Source organism: Bufo bufo, chromosome 7, assembly GCF_905171765.1.
Source record: "Bufo bufo chromosome 7, aBufBuf1.1, whole genome shotgun sequence".
Lineage (NCBI taxonomy): Eukaryota > Metazoa > Chordata > Amphibia > Anura > Bufonidae > Bufo > Bufo bufo.
Window position 1 is genome coordinate 179,669,753 of NC_053395.1, and position 21,344 is coordinate 179,691,096.

The 21,344-nt window shown below is 48.9% G+C and overlaps 1 protein-coding gene across 1 annotated transcript in view; it reads right to left on the reverse strand.

Moving 5' to 3' along the window:
* The window catches only part of RBM45 (RNA binding motif protein 45), a 35,037-nt gene that overhangs the window by 7,960 nt on the left and 5,733 nt on the right, over positions 1–21,344 (reverse strand). The window contains exons 4-8 of the mRNA XM_040441316.1: positions 20,031–20,165; positions 17,922–18,101; positions 15,776–15,905; positions 11,834–11,930; positions 8,238–8,404 (exon numbers count right to left, since the gene is read on the reverse strand). Of these exons, the coding sequence (XP_040297250.1) occupies positions 8,238–8,404; positions 11,834–11,930; positions 15,776–15,905; positions 17,922–18,101; positions 20,031–20,165 (709 nt within the window). The remainder of the gene's footprint in view (positions 1–8,237; positions 8,405–11,833; positions 11,931–15,775; positions 15,906–17,921; positions 18,102–20,030; positions 20,166–21,344) is intronic.

Consider the following 21,344-nt stretch of genomic DNA (forward strand, 5'->3'; position numbering starts at 1 on the left):
ACCATATCCGTAGTTCCATCCCGTGGCACCGCAAAAAAAGATTGAAGATGTCCTATTGTCCGCAGCCACGGACAAGAATAGGCATTTCTATCACAGGGCCGGCCATGTGCAGTCCGCAAAACACTTGCAGAGGTGTCAATGAACCCTTATACTGATGACCTGTCCTCAGGATAGGTCATCAGTATCTGATCGTTGTGGGCCCGACACCCGGGACACCCAGTCTATCAGCTGTTTAAGGAGACCCTAGGCCTGTGACGTCACGTTCATCGGTCATATGGCCGGGGCACGGCTCAGTCCCTCTCAAGTAAAATGGGACTGAGCTGCGATACAAAGCACAGTTGCTATTTTATATGCGGCACTGTGAAGAGGAGTTGGCGCCACGGTCTTCTCAGATTGGTGGACCCCCGCCGATCAGATATGGATGACCCAGAGGATAGGTTATCGTATAAAAACGTTAGAAAACGAGATTTTTGTATAACTTACCAGTAAAATCTCTTTCTCGCTCTTTCCTTGGGGGACACAGAAGACCTTGGGTATAGCTCATCTCCCTAGGAGGCGTGACACTAAGTGAAGACTGTTAAGCCCCTCCTCCACAGCTATACCCTCAGCCTGGAGAGAGAGACTGCCAGTTGCGTGTCCAAGTAGTGAGAAAAGGCAAAGTCCAAAAAATTGGAACCAACAAGCCAACTACCCTAAGGGGAAAACAAACTCGGAAACAGTCAGAGAAGAACAAAGAATGGGTGGGTGCTGTGTCCCCCAAGGAAAGAGCGAGAAAGAGATTTTACTGGTAAGTTATACAAAAATCTCGTTTTCTCGCCCAATTTCCTTGGGGGACACAGAAGACCTTGGGACGTTCAAAAGCAGTCCAAAGGGGGAGGGACCACAGCACCAAGGCGAAGCACCCGAAGGCATCAAAAAAACCCGCCGCCTGCAGACCAGGCGGCCCAAGGCAGCATACGCCGAAGCCCGCGTATGCACCCTGTAGAACTCGGTAAGGTGTGCAAGGAAGACCAGTGATCGCCTTGCACAAATGGATGGCCGAAGCCTAAAGCCTCCGGCCCAGGAAAAAACAGACGGCCCTGGCCAAATGAATGGTGACACCAAAAGCAGGACCCTGCCCTTGGTGCGGCAACCACAACAAGAGCCACTCTGAGAAAGCGGAAGAAAGCCACCCTGGAGGCCGTCAACCCTTTGCTCGGACCTCCTGGAAACATAAGAGACCGAACTCGACAAGAGTCGGAGATCTCCAAGTAAAAACTGCAAGGCCCAAACAACGTCCAAATCGGTGAAGTGTCCGTTCCCGGGGGGGGGGGGAAGGGGAGGACGACTGCCTCAATGAAATGAAGGACAAATACCACCTTCAGAAGGAAGGAAGAGACGGAATGGAGAACAATCCTGTCCTGGGGGAAGACAGAAGGCTCGGAACAAGAAGGGCCGCCACTCAGGCACCCGTCAGAGACACGATGGCTACAGAAAACCCAACCGTACAGGACAGAAGGAGTAGAGAGAACTTCTGTAACGGCTCCAAGGAAAAATTGGAGCGCCAAGAGCCCAGTATGTAGTTCCCAGGACGGTACCGGAGGGCAGTACAAAGGAACCCAAGAGCCGCTCCATGGAAGAAGTTCCTGACAGGCCCAGAGGGACGGGGAACGCTGAAAGAGGAAGGACAGGAATGACACTTGATACTTCAAGCAACAGAGTCCCAGCCCCAGGTCCAGGCCGGACTGGAGAAAGACAGAACCATGGAGAAAGGCAGAGTGGGGGAACGCCCAGCTTCCCACAGAACCCCAGGTAAAGCCCTAAGTCCTACCACAGATCCTGGACGAAAACTCGGCTAGAAGCGAACACTAGCGAGCCCACTAGAGTCGCCTGGGCAAGCGGGTGAAAACCCAATGATCAGGCGCGGACCAGTAACACGGGTAGAACAGTCGGTAGAACTGGTCCCGTCGGCCCCCGAGCAAGGTTGTCCCGTATCCCCCCAGAGTGGGGAAGCAGAAGGACAAACGGACAGGAACCGAAGGGTCTGCCCAGCAACCGCCAGGACAAGACAGGCTAAAGCCGAAGCCAATGTAGCCACCACAGGAAGACAGACTACAGTTCCGGTGTGGGAGATCAAAAGACAATCCTGACCAAATGGTAGTCCTCCCAAGTTACCGAGAAGGTGAATCCAAAGCCGAAACATTGCCTAGAATGGAAAAAACGCAATCTGCACCCAGCGGGAGGACAGAAAGCGGTAGACCCGGTAACTAGGCACACAGCTAGTACAGCCAGTGTGGACAAGGGAGACTGAAAAGGAACACCATAACCATCCAAATGAACAAACATGCTCTCCCCAGAGGGAAGGGCAGTGAAGGAACAGCCTCTGAAGCGTGGCCGGAACAGACGCCACATCGGAATGATCTGTACCGAGTGGGAGTCAAACAGAGCCGGCGAGAAAAGGCAGGCGAGACAGAGGCCGGTATAACACCCTCCAACAAAAAAAAGGGGGGGGTGGGCAACAGAGAGGCCATAGGACAGCTCAAAAGCAGAACACCGCTACACAGAGACGCCCGGTTCACCGCCACGCAGAAGGCGAATACCCTGAAGAACCCAAGGTGGAGGTCCCCCGGACCTGTATAAGCGAGCACCCAAGAGAAGTTGGGTGACCTCCCCAAGAAGAGCGCCCGAACCTGGTAGCAGATCAGACTGAAGCACCGAGGGCGCCAATCCGGAAAGAATCATACCACACTGCACCAGAATGATCTCCTTAGAGAATAGTGCAAGGCTTGCGGCAATCATCGTATCCCAAGAGAAAAAGAATGTCGCAGGAGGAAGGAGGCTACGTACGAGTAGCCCCGTAAGCAGTGAGAAGGCCAACCCACCTACAGGACGAGAAGGCATACACGGCCCAAACAACGCACAAGAACGTCCGCTCACTGCAAAAATATAACACCGCGAAGAGGGCCAGCCACAGAGTGCCACAGTATCTACGGGAGTGCAAACTGAAAGGAGTTATGCACAAGACTAATATGGAATGCGATGGAACGCAAACTGACCGCCCCGAAAGGGAGGAAATGTACCTGGCAAACTGCAGTGGGCAAGAATGCAAAGGCCTGCCCCAAAAAGGGGGAGATGCCCAAGGCCGGACCTACGTCAGAGAAGTAGGGCATACCATACTTCGCCCAGAAAGGCGCCATGCACATGGCCACACAGTATCCAGCGGAAACGCAGGAGGTCCACCTAGGGAAAAGGGGGACATGCATAGGGCTATCCTAGCATTAAGTGAGTGTGCGACAATTCACCCAACACCGAAATTTCGTGAGAGTGTAACTACTCCGCCAATGAAGGGGAACATGTGCAAGTCCAGTACAGCACATACAAGGACAGCCTTGAATCTTGTGAGCGTGCAAAATTCCACCCATGGAATTAGGGGTGGTCACGCCAAGGCCAGCACCGTATCCAAGGGGAGCGCAAGCGTTCCGCCCATGTTAGAGGCCATGCTCAAGGCCAGCAACGTATCTGGTGAGCGTAGTATGCCGCCCAGAAAAGGAAGGGGGGGGGGGAATCATGCACAAGGCCAGCATCGCATTCAGGGAGAATGCGAGCAGTCGGTGAGAATGTGTGTATGCCACCAGAAGGAGGCATGCCCATGGCCGGCAGCGAATCCAGTGAGAGTGCGTACACCGCCCACGGAAGGGGGGTCATGATGTGGCCGACGGTGGATCCAGAGAGAGTGCATGTATAGGGGTCATGCACATGGCCAACAATGTACAGGCGAGAGAACAACCACCGACCGAGGGAGTGTATGTATGCCGCCACCCGGGAAGGAGGCATGCCCAAGGCCGGTAGTGAATCCAATGAGAGTACATCATATCGCCTATGGAAGGTGGTCATGCACATGGCTGGCAGTGAATCCAGTGAGAGTGCCGAATGCCGTCCACAGAAGGGAGTCATGCCTATGGCAGGCAGCGAATCCAGAGAGAGTGCAGCGTTCCGCCTAAGGAAGGGGGTCGTGCACATGGCCAGCACCGTATCCGGTGAAAATGCAGTATTCCGCCTAAAAAAGGGGGGTCACGCACATGATCGGCAACGAATCCAGTGAGAGTGTAGCGTTCCGCCTATGGAAGGGGGGCACGCACATGGCCGGCAGCTAATCCAGTGAGAGTGCAGAGTTCCGCCTAAGGAAGGGGGTCGTGCACATGGCCAGCACCGTATCCGGTGAAAGTGCAGTATTCCGCCTAAAAAAGGGGGTCATGCACATGATCGGCAACGAATCCAGTGAGAGTGTAGCGTTCCGCCTATGGAAGGGGGGCACGCACATGGCCAGCAGCGAATCCAGTAAGAGTGCCGTGTTCCACCTATGTAAGGGGGTCGTGCACATGGCCAGCATTGTATCCGGAGAAACTGCAGTAGGCCGCCAAAGAAAGGGGGATCATGCACAAGGCCAACCCGCAGTTAGGGAGAGTGCAGTATCCCGCCCAGGAGGGGGGTCCTGCACATAGCAGGCACCATAACTGGAGAGGGTGACGAATGTTGCCTACAGAAAAAAGCATGCACCTTGACCAGCGCCGTAGCGCGGAGAGGGCAAAAAAAACCCCAGAAGGGGAAAAAAGAACCTGGCAGCGCCGCAGCCGGGGAGCGCGACACCATGCCGCCTATGGAAGGGGGGCATGTATACAGGCAGCACTCTGAGATGAGGCTGCAGCGTCCTGCGCAGCCCACAAGTCATATATATAATAAATATTTTTTTTTTTTTTTTTTTTTTTTTTTTTAAACACACAGCCTCACTGAGGCAGATGCCACCTACAGGGCACAGATCCACCCATACAGGCCTATCCTCTGTGGGCGGGGGAACCTCCAGGCGGGAAAAATTCGCGCCTGGAGAAGTTCCAGCCCCCTCCAACAGAGGCCTGAATTTTTGCGGCCTAGTAGGCCGTGAAGCTGGGGCCTAAATTTTTAGCGGCGCCCGGCGAACCGGGGCCGCACAGTATTTAAAGTAGCGTCCGGGCCTACGGAGCGGCACATACCGGCCGCGGGTGCCCACCCCGCGGGCCGGAAGAGCCGGGGCCTAAATTTTTAGCGGCGCCCGGCTGACCGGGGCCGCAAGTACCTAAAGTACCAGCCGGGCCTACGGAGCGGCACATACCGGCCGCGGGTGCCCACCCCGCGAGCCGGGGACCCGGATAGAGCGGGATCGTCTTGAAGTGGAACACAAGACTTCGGCGCCCGGCCGACCGGAAGGTTCCGACGGTCAGCCGGGGCTGTTGAAGCGCTCCTTTGCAGGCCGCGGTGCCCACCCAGGTGTCCGGAAGTCAGGACCCTGCACCCGGCAGCCATTTTACCCCTGGAGCGGGCCCTTGGCCTAGAACAGCGCTCCATATGATTTCACCCCTGCCGGCAGCTACAACCACCTTTCCCCTGGACCGGTGAGAGCAGGGAGGGTCAGTGGCAGCAAGGCGCGGGCCCTCTGGCCCTGAAGTAGTGGCCGGTAAGAGGGAGGGGGACCCTGAGACCGGGTCTGTGAGGGTGGGACGCCTGCATGACCCCTCCGTCAGGGGCAGCTAGGTGCGGACCTCCGCAGCTCCCTAGGCATTCCTCTTGTAGGAACAAGGGTGCCAATGTCCTGGAGGCCAGGAGAGAGGGAGCAGATGTCGACCTGCGGCAGCCCAGGGCCAGCCTAGGTCTAGCAGGGACAGAAGGGTCCATAGGCCCAGGTAAGGGTCAGGCACGCAGGAGACCGAGGGGGGAGGGGGGGGACGTAGGGCTGGAGAAGCCAATCTCTCACCATAGCCGTCTTCACCCTCGGTCCGTTCCAGCAGGGTCGCCCCTTCAGCTACTGGCACCGTAGTGGCAGGACGCCGGGGGAGGGACTTGGCGTGCGGGCGACCCTTGCGCTGGCGGGATGCAGGGGAGCTGGGCTGCCCTGGTCCACCTTGCCTTCTGTGGGGGAGGCAGCAGTGCGGGTGACCGGCACTGGCGCAGCTCAACCCCGGGAGAACAGAGAGGTCTAGTGCGTCTCTGTTATCCCTGATGATCTGGAACAAAAAGAAAATAAAAAAGTAAAAATCTAAAATTGAAACAAGGAGAAAGCAGCCCTGCAGAGCAGGGAGTGTCTTGCCTCCTTGGACACTAAGCAAAAACTGGCAGTCTCTCTCTCCAGGCTGAGGGTATAGCTGTGGAGGAGGGGCTTAACAGTCTTCACTTAGTGTCACGCCTCCTAGGGAGATGAGCTATACCCAAGGTCTTCTGTGTCCCCCAAGGAAATTGGGCGAGAAAACCCCTTTAAACAAAGCCTGCATCAGATGCTGGATTTTCACACAAGGAGAACTCCCACAACCAGCATTTAGAAGGCTCTTTATGGATGACAAACCGACCTAATTGTTCCCAAAGGCTTGCAACTGTAACCTACAGTCAGATAATACAGCTACAACCAGATTCTGCATCAACCTATAAACTAGGGCTGCACGATATGGGAATTTTGTGCGATTGCAATTAGGGCCCTAAAAATTGCGATAACGATGTGCGATGCAATATTTTAAAGGGAATTGTGCTAGAGGTCTATTTGCTTGGATTTTCCCATATGAGCCGCCGACACGGCTGGGGAGGACGCCGTGCTGTGGGGGATCTGTGGAGGGCGCCGTGCTGTGGGGGATCTGTGGAGGGCGCCGTGCTGTGGGGGATCTGTGGAGGGCGCCGTGCTGTGGGGGATCTGTGGAGGGCGCCGTGCTGTGGGGGATCTGTGGAGGGCGCCGTGCTGTGGGGGATCTGTGGAGGGCGCCGTGCTGTGGGGGATCTGTGGAGGGCGCCGTGCTGTGGGGGATCTGTGGAGGGCGCCGTGCTGTGGGGGATCTGTGGAGGGCGCCGTGCTGTGGGGGATCTGTGGAGGGCGCCGTGCTGTGGGGGATCTGTGGAGGGCGCCGTGCTGTGGGGGATCTGTGGAGGGCGCCGTGCTGTGGGGGATCTGTGGAGGGCGCCGTGCTGTGGGGGATCTGTGGAGGGCGCCGTGCTGTGGGGGATCTGTGGAGGGCGCCGTGCTGTGGGGGATCTGTGGAGGGCGCCGTGCTGTGGGGGATCTGTGGATGGCGCCGTGCTGTGGGGGATCTGTGGATGGCGCTGTGCTGTGGGGGATCTGTGGATGGCGCCGTGCTGTGGGGGATCTGTGGATGGCGCCGTGCTGTGGGGGATCTGTGGATGGCACTGTTATGGGGTGGATCTGTGGATGGCACTGTTATGGGGTGGATCTGTGGATGGCACTGTTATGGGGTGGATCTGTGGATGGCGCTGTTATGGGGTGGATCTGTGGAGGGCGCTGTTATGGGGTGGATCTGTGGAGGGCGCTGTTATGGGTTGGATCTGTGGAGGGCGCTGTTATGGGTTGGATCTGTGGAGGACACTGTTATAGGGGATGTGTGCTATGACACATAGGGCCATGAGGGGGGCCAGCATAAGACATGTAGCATATTATGCTGGTCCCCCTCATGGCCCTATGTGTCCTAAACTGCGCACATAACTGGATTTGTGTGTAAAGTATTTTACTAGTGTGTAAAACAAGCTCTCTCCTATTGATAACAGGTCCAGCTTCTGTACTCACTGTCACTATGAATGCACTGCAGCGAGCGGCAGCGAGGTGGCCGGCCGGCGCGTGACTGATGTCACTTAGTAACACTCCTCCCACTTCAGGAAGCAGAAGCGTTACTAAGTGACGTCAGTCAAGCGCCGGCCGCTCCGCTCGCTGCCGTTAGCTGCAGTGCATTGCATTCATCGTGAAAGTGAGTACAGAGGCTGGACCTGTTATCAAAAGGAGAGAGATTGTTTCACACACTAGTAAAATACTTTACACACAAGCCAGTTATGTGCGCGGGGCCCCTTCATATATAATCGCGGCATTTTCAGGTCAGCCAAATCGCCATATCGCATTTGCAGATTATCGCGATTCGATTATTTTTTCGATTTATCGTGCAGCCCTACTATAAACCAATACACAATAGTGTAGTATCTGCGTTTTATAACCGTGATGTAGACCCAATCTTAAAATCTTATCAGGCTACATAAGAAAAACGTGGAACGACATCTGTACGTAGAGGCCACTGTAAACCTTTCTCTCTATTTGCTGCCAGTTACTGCCCCAATGACCATCGCTGGAGTCCTACTACCTGAACTAGAATTCAGACCAGATGCAGAAGATGTCTGCAGAGAAGCAGCAGAACACTAGTACCGGAGAGTCAGTAAAAGGCACCACTGTGGGCGGAGAGCCATACCAGAACACATCTTCCATCACATCCAAGCTTAACGGGTGAGGGTTGAACACAATGAACAGTCTCTCCTTGCAGTGGGCATCAGCGGGAGCCTTCTTTTTGTATGTGGGAAGGGTAGCATCTGTCTGAAGCTGAGAGGCAACAGGGGAGGCATAGGCTCGATCGTAGGCCTGCAGACAAAACAGAATCACTGTGAAAACCCTAGTGAATACTTCATATCAAAACAAAGGAAAAAATAAATAAATAAATAATAATTAAAAGAAGCTTCAAGCAATTTAACCCTACGGTTTTCTGCAATAGCGCTGCAGCATGCATGGAAACAGCTGAGGCACAAGCGTTTGTACATGTATGAGCAAGCAGGGGAATCTGTAGACGAGGAAGCAATAAAGAGAGTGATACTTCTATGGTGCAGAAGGAACTAAGGCTAGCTTCACATCCGTGTTTGCTTTCCTGGTACTTTGATCCAAGTCAAAATAAGTATTGCTTCTGTTTTTAAGCCAATACATTTTCTATTGGCCCCAAATGACTTCAGGAGGCATCAGGAGCTATTTACAATTGCAGTATGCAGCAGTTTTATGTCTGGCCAAAATACCGGATTGCAAACAGAGCTGATGGATCCGACACCAATTTTAATTTTAACTGATCCAGTGCAAAATGGTATTTCTGCCAAAGGTTTTTTGGGGTTTGTTTTTGCAACATTCATTCAATGCCGATAAAGACACGGCGACCTTATTCTGGGGGTCAGTACAATTACAGCGATACCGAATTTACATAGTTTTTATTTTGTGTCAACTGTAGTTTTTATTGGTACAATTTTTGGGGTACATATGACTTTTTCATCACATTTATTCCATTTTTTGGGAGATAAGGTGACAAACAAATGGCGAATTGTGAATTTATTTATTCTTCCATTACGACATTCACTGTTTTTTCACTTTTTGAGCCCCCCTAGACAGGGTGGATTTGATTTAAATCACTAGTCAGTAAGGCTTGATTTAAATCATAGTTTTCTACATAAAGACTAATTCTTGCTGGATAACTTATAATATGCAAGTAGATGAAGATTTTTAGAATAACAACTTTTCATATTAAATAAATATGTAAGTCGGATGCACAGGGTGGTAGACACACCAAAAAAGGGTGCTCTCAGTCCTACAGCGGGACCGCGTGCAGCAAACTAATAACTAACAGGTGACCCAAAACATCTATCGGGGGTTCTACCTGATTACAGCGGAAAACAGCAAAGTTCCGATAGACAGCTGAGGCTCCTTCCACACGTGAGGAACCTCCAAAAACCGGTAAGACTGTTCCTAAACTTGTTTACCATCTTTCTAAGGGATCCCTCTCTGACTGAAAGCGGGACGCCGCTGAGTCACCTACGGTGTAAGACACCATTCACTATAAACTGCACTTTTGTCCTGTCAGGGTCCGTTTTTGATATATTGAACTGACACCTGCCTTACCTGGAACTTCATGATTTTTCCAGGACAGTGAATCTCTACTTTTTAGTCCACATATCTTAGGAGAATATATCATATTGCATTTTTACCTTCAATTTGCGGTTCTTACTTTTATCAAGACCAACACTTATATCTAAATTTTATTGGTCTATGTTATATTATATTTCACTTATATACATTGTTGCTTTTATACGAGGTCGTCTTCTATGTATTAATTCCATCTATTTACGTATTTCCATTTTGTATCTGAAGTGCAGCTTTTAGTCACAGATGCTATTCCATTACGATAGTGATTAAATGCGCACGTCAACTACAAACATACAGAATTTTATATGAAGTGTTGCCACATAATTTTACTGTCGCAAGTTTATATTGTAGAATATTTACTCTACTACATTTATTGTCCTTTTATCTAATAAACATTAGCAACTAAGTATCCTTAGGTGTGCCCAGTCATTTTCTTCATATTCAATAACTTTTCATATTAGTTTGATTCTGCATTCATAGGTTTGTAGAAGTTAGGATTAAGGTCTTTTTCTCAACTCTGTTTTTTGCTGTGAAGAAGAGGCATGTGATCTCTGCTGAGTCAAATTCAGTTTTAAGAACTGCAAAAGTAAACCAAGCATCTGTGATAATATCTTGTAGGCAGAGAAACTGCCCAATAATCTTACAAAAACCTCTGGAAGAGCATGACATTGTGAACAGTGATGGCCAGTTCGCATTGTTCGCCCGCGAACATATGCGGGCTGCCATCTTTTTTCACAAGTCCGGCGATGCACAGGTAAGCCCTTACTTGTGCCTGTGCATGAGCCGGTCTGAAATCAAATGCGGTCACCGGGAGCAGGCAGTTCCGAGAACAGCCGCCGGGGGCCTTCGCGGGCAAACAATGCGAACTGGCCATTACTGATTGTGAATGGATTAATGGGATTTATTTACTAAAAAAATTAAACATTTACAGCCTTATTCTACATGAAAAAACTAATCTTTATTTCATGATGGAATAACCTTTGGATGGTAATATATTTTCCTCAAAAAGCATTTTTATATTTAAAAAAAAATCCGATTTAAACCCCAAAAATCCGATTTTGGCCCCTAGACCACATGATCTTCTGATCGCATCTCCCATAAACTGCAAGGACTGTTAAGCAGCTAGAAACCTACATCAGACAATGGGACAACATTCCTCTCCCAAAACCCCAGCAATAGATCCTCACTTCCCAGATGGAAAACCCTTGTAACAGTCCGTGACCAAGTTTTTTCTTTACTAATGACCTATCCTCTGGATAGGTCATCAGTAGCTGATATTGATGACCTTTCCCAAAAAAATAAAAATCTCTGAAAACCTCTTTAAAAGAGGGAACGCTGCACAATGGCAGACATGGCCCTGTCCCAACTTTTGAGATGCGTTGCTGCCATCAAGTTCTAAACAAATATTTTTTTTTTTTTAAATGTCACTTTCAATATTTGTGTTGGGTGACCTATTGTGAATAAAATATGGGTTTGAAATTTGCAAATCATTGTATTCTGTATTGATTCACATTTGTTTTACATTTTACAATGTCCCTTTTTAGAAATAGTTTATACAGAAGGAAATTACACAGGAACCTCAGCTCCGGTGAATTCTCATGCAGTCGTGCTTCATAATGTAGTCATAATTGCACCACAGCAATGCTATGTACTGTAGTCATGATAGTGCCACCATGATAGAGTCATAGTGGCACTATCACGACTACACTACATAGCATAGTGGCACTATCACGACTACACTACATAATGGCACTATCACGACTACACTACATAGCATAGTGGCACTATCACGACTACACTACATAGCATAGTGGCACTATCACGACTACACAGTATCATAGTGGCACTATCACGACTACACAGTATCATAGTGGCACTATCACGACTACACTACATAATTTCGTAGTGGCATTATGCACTGTAGTCAAGATAGTGCCACTAATATGCTATATAATGTAGTCATTAAGGGATATAACAAATGTAATTTTAGTGAAAGCTTAATGTACAGGTTACAAGAATATCTGAGGTGTAAGAAGTTAGCCAGCGTGACAGAATTGGCAGCTACAAGGTCACGTTCAATGATGTAAAATAGATATGGCTTTATATACTTACAGAACCTGATGGTGGGTATTGTTGTGCAACCTGGGGACCCCAAACCATCGAGTTCACCTGTGCAGCCACCATGTTGGAGGCCATTTTTTTAAGAAGTCTGTAAAATAAAATGAGAAAGGAGGAGAAAAGTTAAACTGCGATTCTTTAATTTATAAAACCAGATAATATTCTGGCTGCCTGCAGCTGTCAGTAGGCGCACCTGCCGATCAGCCGTTTGAAGGGAAGGCGCGCACAGTTTGCACATGCTTTCTCTCTTCCTGCTCGCTGCTGTTTTGCCACAGACATAGCAGCAGCAAACAGGAAGAGAGACGGGAGACAGCACGTGCACACTACGTGCGCCTTCCCTTCATACAGCCGATCGGCAGGGGTGCCGTGTGTGTTAGACCCCCGCTGATCTGATATTGATGACCTATCCTGAGGATAGGTCATCAATATTAATACTAGGGGTGCACCGAAATGAAAATTCTGGTCCGAAACCGAAAATTCAGGATGCCCTTGACCGAAAACCGAAACCGCCTTTTTGCCCAAATACTTTTAAAATACTTTTTTTTTTAATGATTTTATTAATAATTCTTTTTCATGAATTTAATAAATCATATTATATAACATGGTGCTTCCTCATACACAAGTGATTGTACAAAACAACAGTGCAAGAAACAGTTGTAAAACCAACCTCAAACTGTAAACAGACGTAGCCTCAGGTCAAGAACAAATTTTTGCTGGGCTACACAATTTTTTTTTAAATGTAAATAAAATAACTACACACAACTTGGACTGCTTTCTATTTAAGTAAAAGTGGCAGGTTTCTTTTCAAGAACAAAAGTTGCTCAGCTTTCTCGCATGTTATGGGGGGGGATCTGTGGATGACGGACACTGTTATGGGGGGGATCTGTGGATGACGGACACTGTTATGGGGGGGGGGGATCTGTGGATGACGGACACTGTTATGGGGGGGGGATCTGTGGATGACGGACACTGTTATGGGGGGGGGATCTGTGGATGACGGACACTGTTATGGGGGGGGGGATCTGTGGATGACGGACACTGTTATGGGGGGGATCTGTGGATGACGGACACTGTTATGGGGGGGATCTGTGGATGACGGACACTGTTATGGGGGGGATCTGTGGATGACGGACACTGTTATGGGGGGGATCTGTGGATGACGGACACTGTTATGGGGGGGATCTGTGGATGACGGACACTGTTACGGGGAGGGGGGGGATCTGTGGATAACGGACACTGTTACGGGGAGGGGGGGATCTGTGGATGACGGACACTGTTACGGGGAGGGGGGGATCTGTGGATGACGGACACTGTTACGGGGGGGGGATCTGTGGATGACGGACACTGTTACGGGGGGGGGGGGGGGGATCTGTGGCTGGCACTGTTACAGGAGGGGATCTGCGGATGGCACTGTTATATATGTGCCATCCACAGACCCCCCAGCCCATAACAGTGCCATCCACAGAACCCCCCCAGCCCATTAACAGTGACATCCACAGACCCCCCCCAGCCCATTAACAGTGACATCCACAGACCCCCCCAGCCCATAACTGTGCCATCCACAGATCGCCCCCGCTCCCCCCCGCCAGTATACAAATATAAGATGTTATATTCATTTATTGGTTATTAAACATGCCCCCTCAGTCCTATTACTACCTTACATCCTAATCGCTTCTGTAGAATTCAGGCAGCCCAAGCCGGGCGGCCGGCGCGTCTCTCACTGACGTCACTTGCCTGCACCGCCGGCTTCATTCAGGCACATGACAAGAGTTACACTGCCGCCCGCCTGGCCTGCCTGAATTCTACAGATGCGATTAGGATGTAAGGTAGTAATAGGACTGAGGGGGCATGTTTAATAACCAATAAATGAATATGACATCTTATATTAGTATACCGGCGGGGCGGGGCTATCATATTTTCTGCCGATATGTACCAATATCGGCCGAAATGGATTAGGCCCATTTTCGGCCGCCGGAATTTCGGTGCACCCCTAATTAATACCCCGGAGAATCCATTTAATAGGTCTGATCTGTGTGTGTCTGACACAGAAATACAGCCGATCAGCTGTTTGAGAAAGCCCTGGCGCTACTGTGAGCATCACGGCTTCTTGCAGCTTCCATAGGCCAGTGACGTCACATTCAGTCACATGGCCTATGCACAGCTCAGTCCAATTCAAGTAAACGGGCCATACCAAGCAAAGCCACTGTGCAATGTACGGCGCCGTGCTTTGTTAGCTGCAAGAAGGCCACAGCACCCACAGGAGCGCTGATGCCTTTTTAAACAGCTAAATCGGTGAGGGTCTTGGGTGTCGGACCCCCACCAATCGGATACTGATGAGCTATCCTGAGGATAGGTCATCAGTTAAAAAGTCTTGGAAAACCCCTTTAAAAATCAGGAGTGGTAACTGGTTGGGATATATCAGTCGGACATACAGCACATTTATTTATTAGCATCAAACTGTCCCCAGTGGGGCTCACAATCTAAGGTCATATCAGTATGTCTTTGGAGTGTGGGAGGAAACCAAACACTGGGAGAACATACAAACTCCATGCAGATGTTGTCCTTGGTTGGCCTACATCAGGCATGCTCAACCTGCGGCCCTCCAGCTGTTGTAAAACTACAACTTCCACAATGCCCTGCTGTAGGCTGTTCAGGCAGGCTGGGAGTTGTAGTTTTGCAACAGCTGGAGGGCCGCAGGTTGAGCATGCCTGGCCTACATGATCTGAAACCCAACAGAAGTGCCCCAGATTCATGTGGGACTGATTACTGTCACCTCCATATGGCCATATACAGTGCTTACATTGTCCTATAGCAGACCTATACATGAATGTAATGGTACCTTTGTCTTTTTCTTTACACTTGTAGAAGTTGGAAAATGAACTGATTCATATGCAAATGAGCACTCGCAAGTGCCCAGGGGCGACATTCACTGTGTTGGTGCCCAGGCTGCTCTGCCTTTGTTCATTGTTTCCCCGCCCCAGCCTATGCATATGCCTGCTCTCCTATTCCCTTGCGTCATCCTAAGGTCCGATCGAGATCCCACGCCTGCACACTGCCTCGCCAGGCCGTGCACACTGTGATGCCCATTGTGGGCATGGCATCGCTTAACTACTGCGCGTGCGCCAGCACAGTAGTTAAAGTGTTGCCGTGCCAACAACGTGCATCGCAGTGTGCATACCCCGGCAAGGCAGTGCGCAGAATCTCGACCGGACTAAAGGATGACGCAAGGAAATAGGAGAGCGGGCATAGGCTGGGGCGGGGAAACAATGAACAAAGGCAGAGCAGCCTGGGCTCCAACACCGTGAACGCCGCCCCTGGGCACTTGTGATTGCTCATTTGCATATGAATTAAAGTTCATTTTCCAACTTCTACAAGTGTAAAGAAAAAGACAAAAGGTACCATTACATTCATGTATAGGTCTGCTATAGGACAATGTAAGCACTGTATATGGCCATATGGAGGTGACAGGCTCCCTTTAAAATGTAGGCTATGGAAAATATCACCCAGTATAAAGCAGAGAAAAGAGTCAAACAGGAACAGTACTCTGGCAGATTTATGTCAAAATCAGCAGCTAAGTGAAGGACATATGAACATGAGACCAACACAGACGCCTTCAGCTGCCAAGCGCACATGTAACGGTCGGCCAGTTTCATACGGTCAAATCTGCCGACAGAGGTCCTTTAATTTTGCATTTAGGGAGAAAAACTATGAATTGAGAAAAAAAAACTCAGTGCATGCATGTTTGACAAAAAAAGTGTCAGACACATCCAGAAAAGATGCACCAAAATGTATTACATAGGGTGAGCCTATGGAATAAATAATAGACAGGATTAGTATGTGTGCCTCAGTGGGTGTAATATGGACCTTGCAAATGGGCACTGTCCCAACATGGCATTAAAAAAATAAATAAAAGTGCCAGTTCATTAATATACTCACTCTGTGCCATCACCGCCATCATTTAGGTAAGAGACGCCAAGCCGATTTCCCGGAGGATATTCAAACCCATGGAGCTTGAATTTGGCATAAATTGCAGATGAGATATTCTGATACTGCACCACAGCATGAGCTAAAAGAAAAAGACCAATGAATCAACAGAAAAAGTGCACTTCTAGTGCGGCTAGGATACTAGCATATCCCTTCAATGCAGTAACACTTATTTAAAAAGGGGTTGTCAGTTATTTTTTTTGTTCTATGTTCCCAACTAGGCAAATGTAACAGCTTTCCAATTAACTCACGTTCTCTCCAGTGGCTGGTTTCTCAAATTTGACTGAGGGTCACATGACCTGCGATGTCAGCTTCTCTCCCTGCTCTGATAAAGTTCGTTTACAAGCCTGTAAACAAGAGGTCACTGTGCTGGCCACGCCCCCCTTCACTGCCGTTCTGTCTGCTCTCTCCTAGGATTCTTAACCCCTTCAGCTGCACAGACTGGGTAGCTGCAGGAAGTGACAATTCTGGGCACAGGAGCTGACAGACTAGAGAGAGCATTGCACAAGAAGGTAGGGGGAAGATCCTGTGTGTATTAGCAGTGTCATTATACAGCTGGGACTTGTAGTCCTACACATACAACATGCTGCCGATTCTCCTAGCAGGCAGACATGTCACTCAGGGCAGCTCTTGTAGCCACTCCCTTAGCAGAGCAGGGGGAAGGGCAGAGATAGTTTTTATTGCATGTAACCAAAGAGCCAGAAAAGAACCAGGGAAATATATAAAAAAAAAAATTGCATAAAACTTGCTTAGCTTAGTTATATATTGCTGCCCATCAGATTTTCAGTGCTATATATTTTTTTTTCATAACTCTGACAACCCCTTTAAGCAATATTTTAGTGCACACTTTCATTGACATACCTCAGGACGTTTGTATTTCCGCACACTGAAGCTTTGATTGAACTGCTCTGAGGCTGTGACACCCCACACTGCCACGTGTGATGCTTACATGTGGTATATTGAGATGGATTATCAATGGCATGAAGACATTATCAGCCGGAAACAACTCTGCTGCAGCGTACTTACCCCGTGGCAATGGCACATATCTGCATGTGGTCCCTAGTGATCAGCTAGCGTTCATTCCCTGGTGGTTAGTGGCACAGAATGCATCTGGTCCCTGGTGGTAAATGGAACATTAAGCATCTGGTGCCTGGAGATTAGTGGTACAGTCAGCGTCTGGTACCTGATGGTTAGTGGCACAATTACTGGTCGCTGGTGGTAAACTGAACAGTCAGCATCCAGTCCTCGGTGGTCAGCAGTACTGTCAATGCCCGCTACACCCAGAGTAGTAAAAATCAATATCTAGTTCGAGGTGGTCATTTGCTCAAAAAGTCCTTGGTACTGGGTGAGGAGCGATAGTCGTTAAATGTTCCCTGTTGGTGAGTGGTACAGAGAGCGTACCAGCGCCTTCTGGATTGTAGAACATTCATCATCCATCCCATGCTGTTCACACATGCAGTATATGGTGCCAGCATCCTATCTCTGATGGTCAGTGGTATAGTCATTGCAGGGTATCAGGTGGCCACTGGAATACATCTGGTCCTGGTAGTCAGCAGTATAGTCTGTAGCAGTTATCATCCAGAACCTGGTTCTTCACTTGTACCGTCCTTCACAATAAGTGTAGTAGTCAGTATCCGGTTCCCGGTCACGGCACAGTCATCGTCTGATCTTGCTTGGTCAATGGTATAGTCAGCGTCTGACACTGAATGGTCAGTGGTACAGTCGGCAAACGACTCCTGGAAGTCAATGGCACAGTCGACTTCTCTTTATCTGATGGTCCAGTTCTGGTCGATATCCCTTGTGCTCCAGTGGAGTATGTTTTATGATCCCAATCCAATGGAAGGAGTGGTTTGGATCATTCAAAATCTTGCAGTCTACTGAGAAATGTACCCTTCTTAAAAAATGATCCTACCCACTATCAGTTTCAGAGAGACGTCCAGCGCAGGGCCACTTGGCCCTGTCACTTGTTGTGGCAGCGGCACATAAACCCTGTGACCTAAAGTGCTACTACTACAGCCACATGAAAGTTGTATAGTTTCAACAGGTAGCATTTAAATGTAACATAAACCCAAAAAAAAAAAAAAAAAAAAGGCCTTACCAAATGTTGTATACATATCCCGCTGGACCTCACAAAACTCGAGTCCTGGAATAAGATCGAATAAACTGTACAGCTGATCCTGCACCAAGGGCACCCGCGACACAACGGTCAGTCGTTTGGACACACCTTCCTGGTTTCTTGCATCTGAAACCTTGTCATATGCGGAGTAGTCATATTGTTCTTGAAAAGGAGAAAAAAAAAAAAAAAAAAGTCTATTATTTTTTTTTTATGCTTTATGAAGATTTCACGCATTTGCTCATTTGACTGAAAACTAGCTGCAGCATCAAAGCACAAGCCGCGTGGAGATAACGGATGTCCGGCTGTAGTAAGTACTCCCTCATACACAGAAATGTATGATCGGGGCTCAACTGTATGCATTTAGCTGAATTCAAATTAAGAAAGATTTAAAAATGGGTATTGTAACGTTTAGTCAGTGTGGAGGGCACTCATTACCTAGGATTGGATGGTTGTTTGTCAGTGTAAATAGTAGATTGATTTTATTTCATACTATTTACACTGACAGCCAACCATCCAATCCTAGGTAATGAGTGCCCTCCACACTGACTAAACGTTACAATACCCATTTCATTTTGCGGCATGTCGCATGGAGTGAGCACCGCACCATTGTTTTCCAGGCAGGTGTAGCCACTTTCTCCTACACATCCAAAGATTTAAGAATGCAAAAGTGCATGGTGATAGCTGTTAAAGGGGCTGTCATTTCAGCAGATGGCATTTATTATGTAGAGAGTTAATAAAGGTACTTCCTAATGTATTATTATCCATATTGCTTCCTTTACTGGCTGGTTTAATGTTTCCATCACATTATACACTGCTTGTTACCATGGTTACGACCACCCTGTAATCCATCAGCATGGCCGTGCTTGCACACTATTTAAAAACAAAAAAAAAAAACACACCAGCCTATATGAGCTCTCACGTTCCCAGTCACCGGTGAAGCCGGCACTTTTTCCTATAGTATGCAAGCTCGAGCACCGCTGATGGATTGCAGGGCGGTCGTAACCATGGAAATAAACAGTGTATACCATATTTTTCACCCCATAAGAAGCCCTTTTCCCCCCTTTAAATGGGGGGGGGGGGGGAATGCTAGTGCGTCTTATGGGGTGAATACAGGGCAAAGACATTAAAATTGTGCGGCGTATTGATTATTCTCAGTACATCGCAGGCTGCGCGGCATAGGAACAGCAGCCTGCGATGTACCAGACATACCTGAAGAGAGAAGGAGAGCCTGGCCCCTGCAGCTCATGCTCGCTGATGCGGACCGGCCGTGGCATGCGCTGGGGGATAGGGTGTATGGTAGCTGGTGTCCGGTGATAGAGACCGGCCGGCCCTGTCTGGGGCTGGTTGATAGGGACCGGCCAGCAGTGGGAACGTTGGTGGGAACGCATGAGCAGGCAGATTAGGGGCTGAGCTGCCTGCTCCTGTGTACGGAGGTATGGGGGCTGATGAGAGGCTGCTGGGGGGCTGATCTGAGGTCTGAATGGGGGTCTCATTTATATTGGGGCTCTTATCTGAGGTCTGATTGGGGGGTCATACACTTTGGGGCCTGAGCTGAGATTTTATTGGGGTCTTATTAACATTGGGGGGTCTGATTGGGGCTGTCAGCTGAGGTCTGATTGCTGGTATGACCTTAGGTATAACGAAAAATATTTTTTTCTTAATGTCCTCCTCTAAAACCTAGGTGCGTCTTATAGGGCGAAAAATACGGTAATTTGATGAAAAAATTTTAGCCAGCCAACAAAGAAAGCAATATGGACACAATACATTAGTAAGTGCCTTGTATTAAATGTCTCTATATGATAAATGCCACTTGCTGAAGTGACACAACCCCTTTAAGTACTATTTGAAGGGCTATGGAGACCTTTGGGGATATGTTTTACTGGAATTCATATATTGTTGCTAAAAATCATTTCTGTAATGTGTTTTTATTAAAATATTCTAACCTTTCCATATGCTATATACTAGCCTTCCACTTTCACTCTGGTTTGATCACACAGTTGCATGCAGGATGATCGTGCCATCCCATGAATATCAGATCTTGTACTGAACTTGTGACCCACATGTGTGAGCAGCAATAACCATTATACTAACCAGTCTGACTGTAGGGGTACATGGGAACCGCAGGCTCGTGCAGTAGTGCTTCTTGCTGCCGAGAGGAGCCATGGTAATCCTGAGGTTCTGATGTTGATCCTTTGTTTCTGGGTTCGGCCAGGATTGCTTTGTAGCCTAAAAAGCAAATGAATATTTTAGTGTAAATGTGTATTGTGCAACCATATGTGGCCAAGTCCTCATTCACAGGACCACATGTATTTCGTGGTTTCCAAAACGGATGATATCTGTGTTGCATCGTCCTGCGCTGATGAATGGCAGGAAAAGTCTAAGGCCCCTTTCACACGGGCGAGAATTCCGTGCGGGTGCAATACGCAAGGTGAACGCATTGCACCTGCACTGAATCTGGACCTATTCACTTCAATGGGGCTGTGCAGATGAGCGGTGATTTTCACGCATCACTTGTGCGTTGCGTGAAAATTGCAGCATGCTCTATCTTCATTCAGCCGGATCTGCGCTGACGTCACCACGTGGTGAGCGTGATTACATCAAAGGTCCTTTTGCAGGTCCTGAAAGAAGAAGCAAGAAGACGATGCCGGCTGCGCGAACAAGTGGATGAGGTGAGGTGAGTACATTTTTTTACCCCTCAATCCCCATTTTAGTAAGCATTCTGTATTAAGGCTACTTTCACACTAGCGTTGGAGCGGATCCGTCTGATGTTTCATCAGACGGATCCGCTCCGATAATGCAGACGTTTGCATCCGTTCAGAACGGATCCGTCTGCATTATAACTTAGAAAATTTTCTAAGTCAGAAAGTAGCCTGAGCGGATCCATTCAGACTTTACATTGAAAGTCAATGGGGAACGGATCCGCTTGAAGATTGAGCCATATGGTGTCATCTTCAAGCGGATCCGTCCCCATTGACTTCCATTATAAGTCTGGACGGATCCGCTCGCCTCCGCACGGCCAGGCGGACACCCGAACGCTGCAAGCAGCGATCAGGTGTCCGCTCACTGAGCGGAGCGGAGGCTGAGCGCTGGCAGGCGGATGCATTCTCGGTGGATCCGCGTCCACTGAGAATGCATTAGGGCCAGACGGATGCGTTCGGGGCCGCTCGTGAGCCCCTTCAAACGGAGCGCACGAGCGGACACCCGAACGCTCGTGTGAAAGTAGCCTAAGAATGCTATTATTTTCCCTTATAACCATGTTATAAGGAAAAACTAATAAAATGAATAGAACACCTAACCCAAAGCAAAACTTCAGTGAAGAAGTCCGGGTCTGGGTACCACATTCAGTTTTTTTCTCAAGAGCGTGCAAAACGCATTGCACTCGCGCGGAAAAAAACTCAACATCGG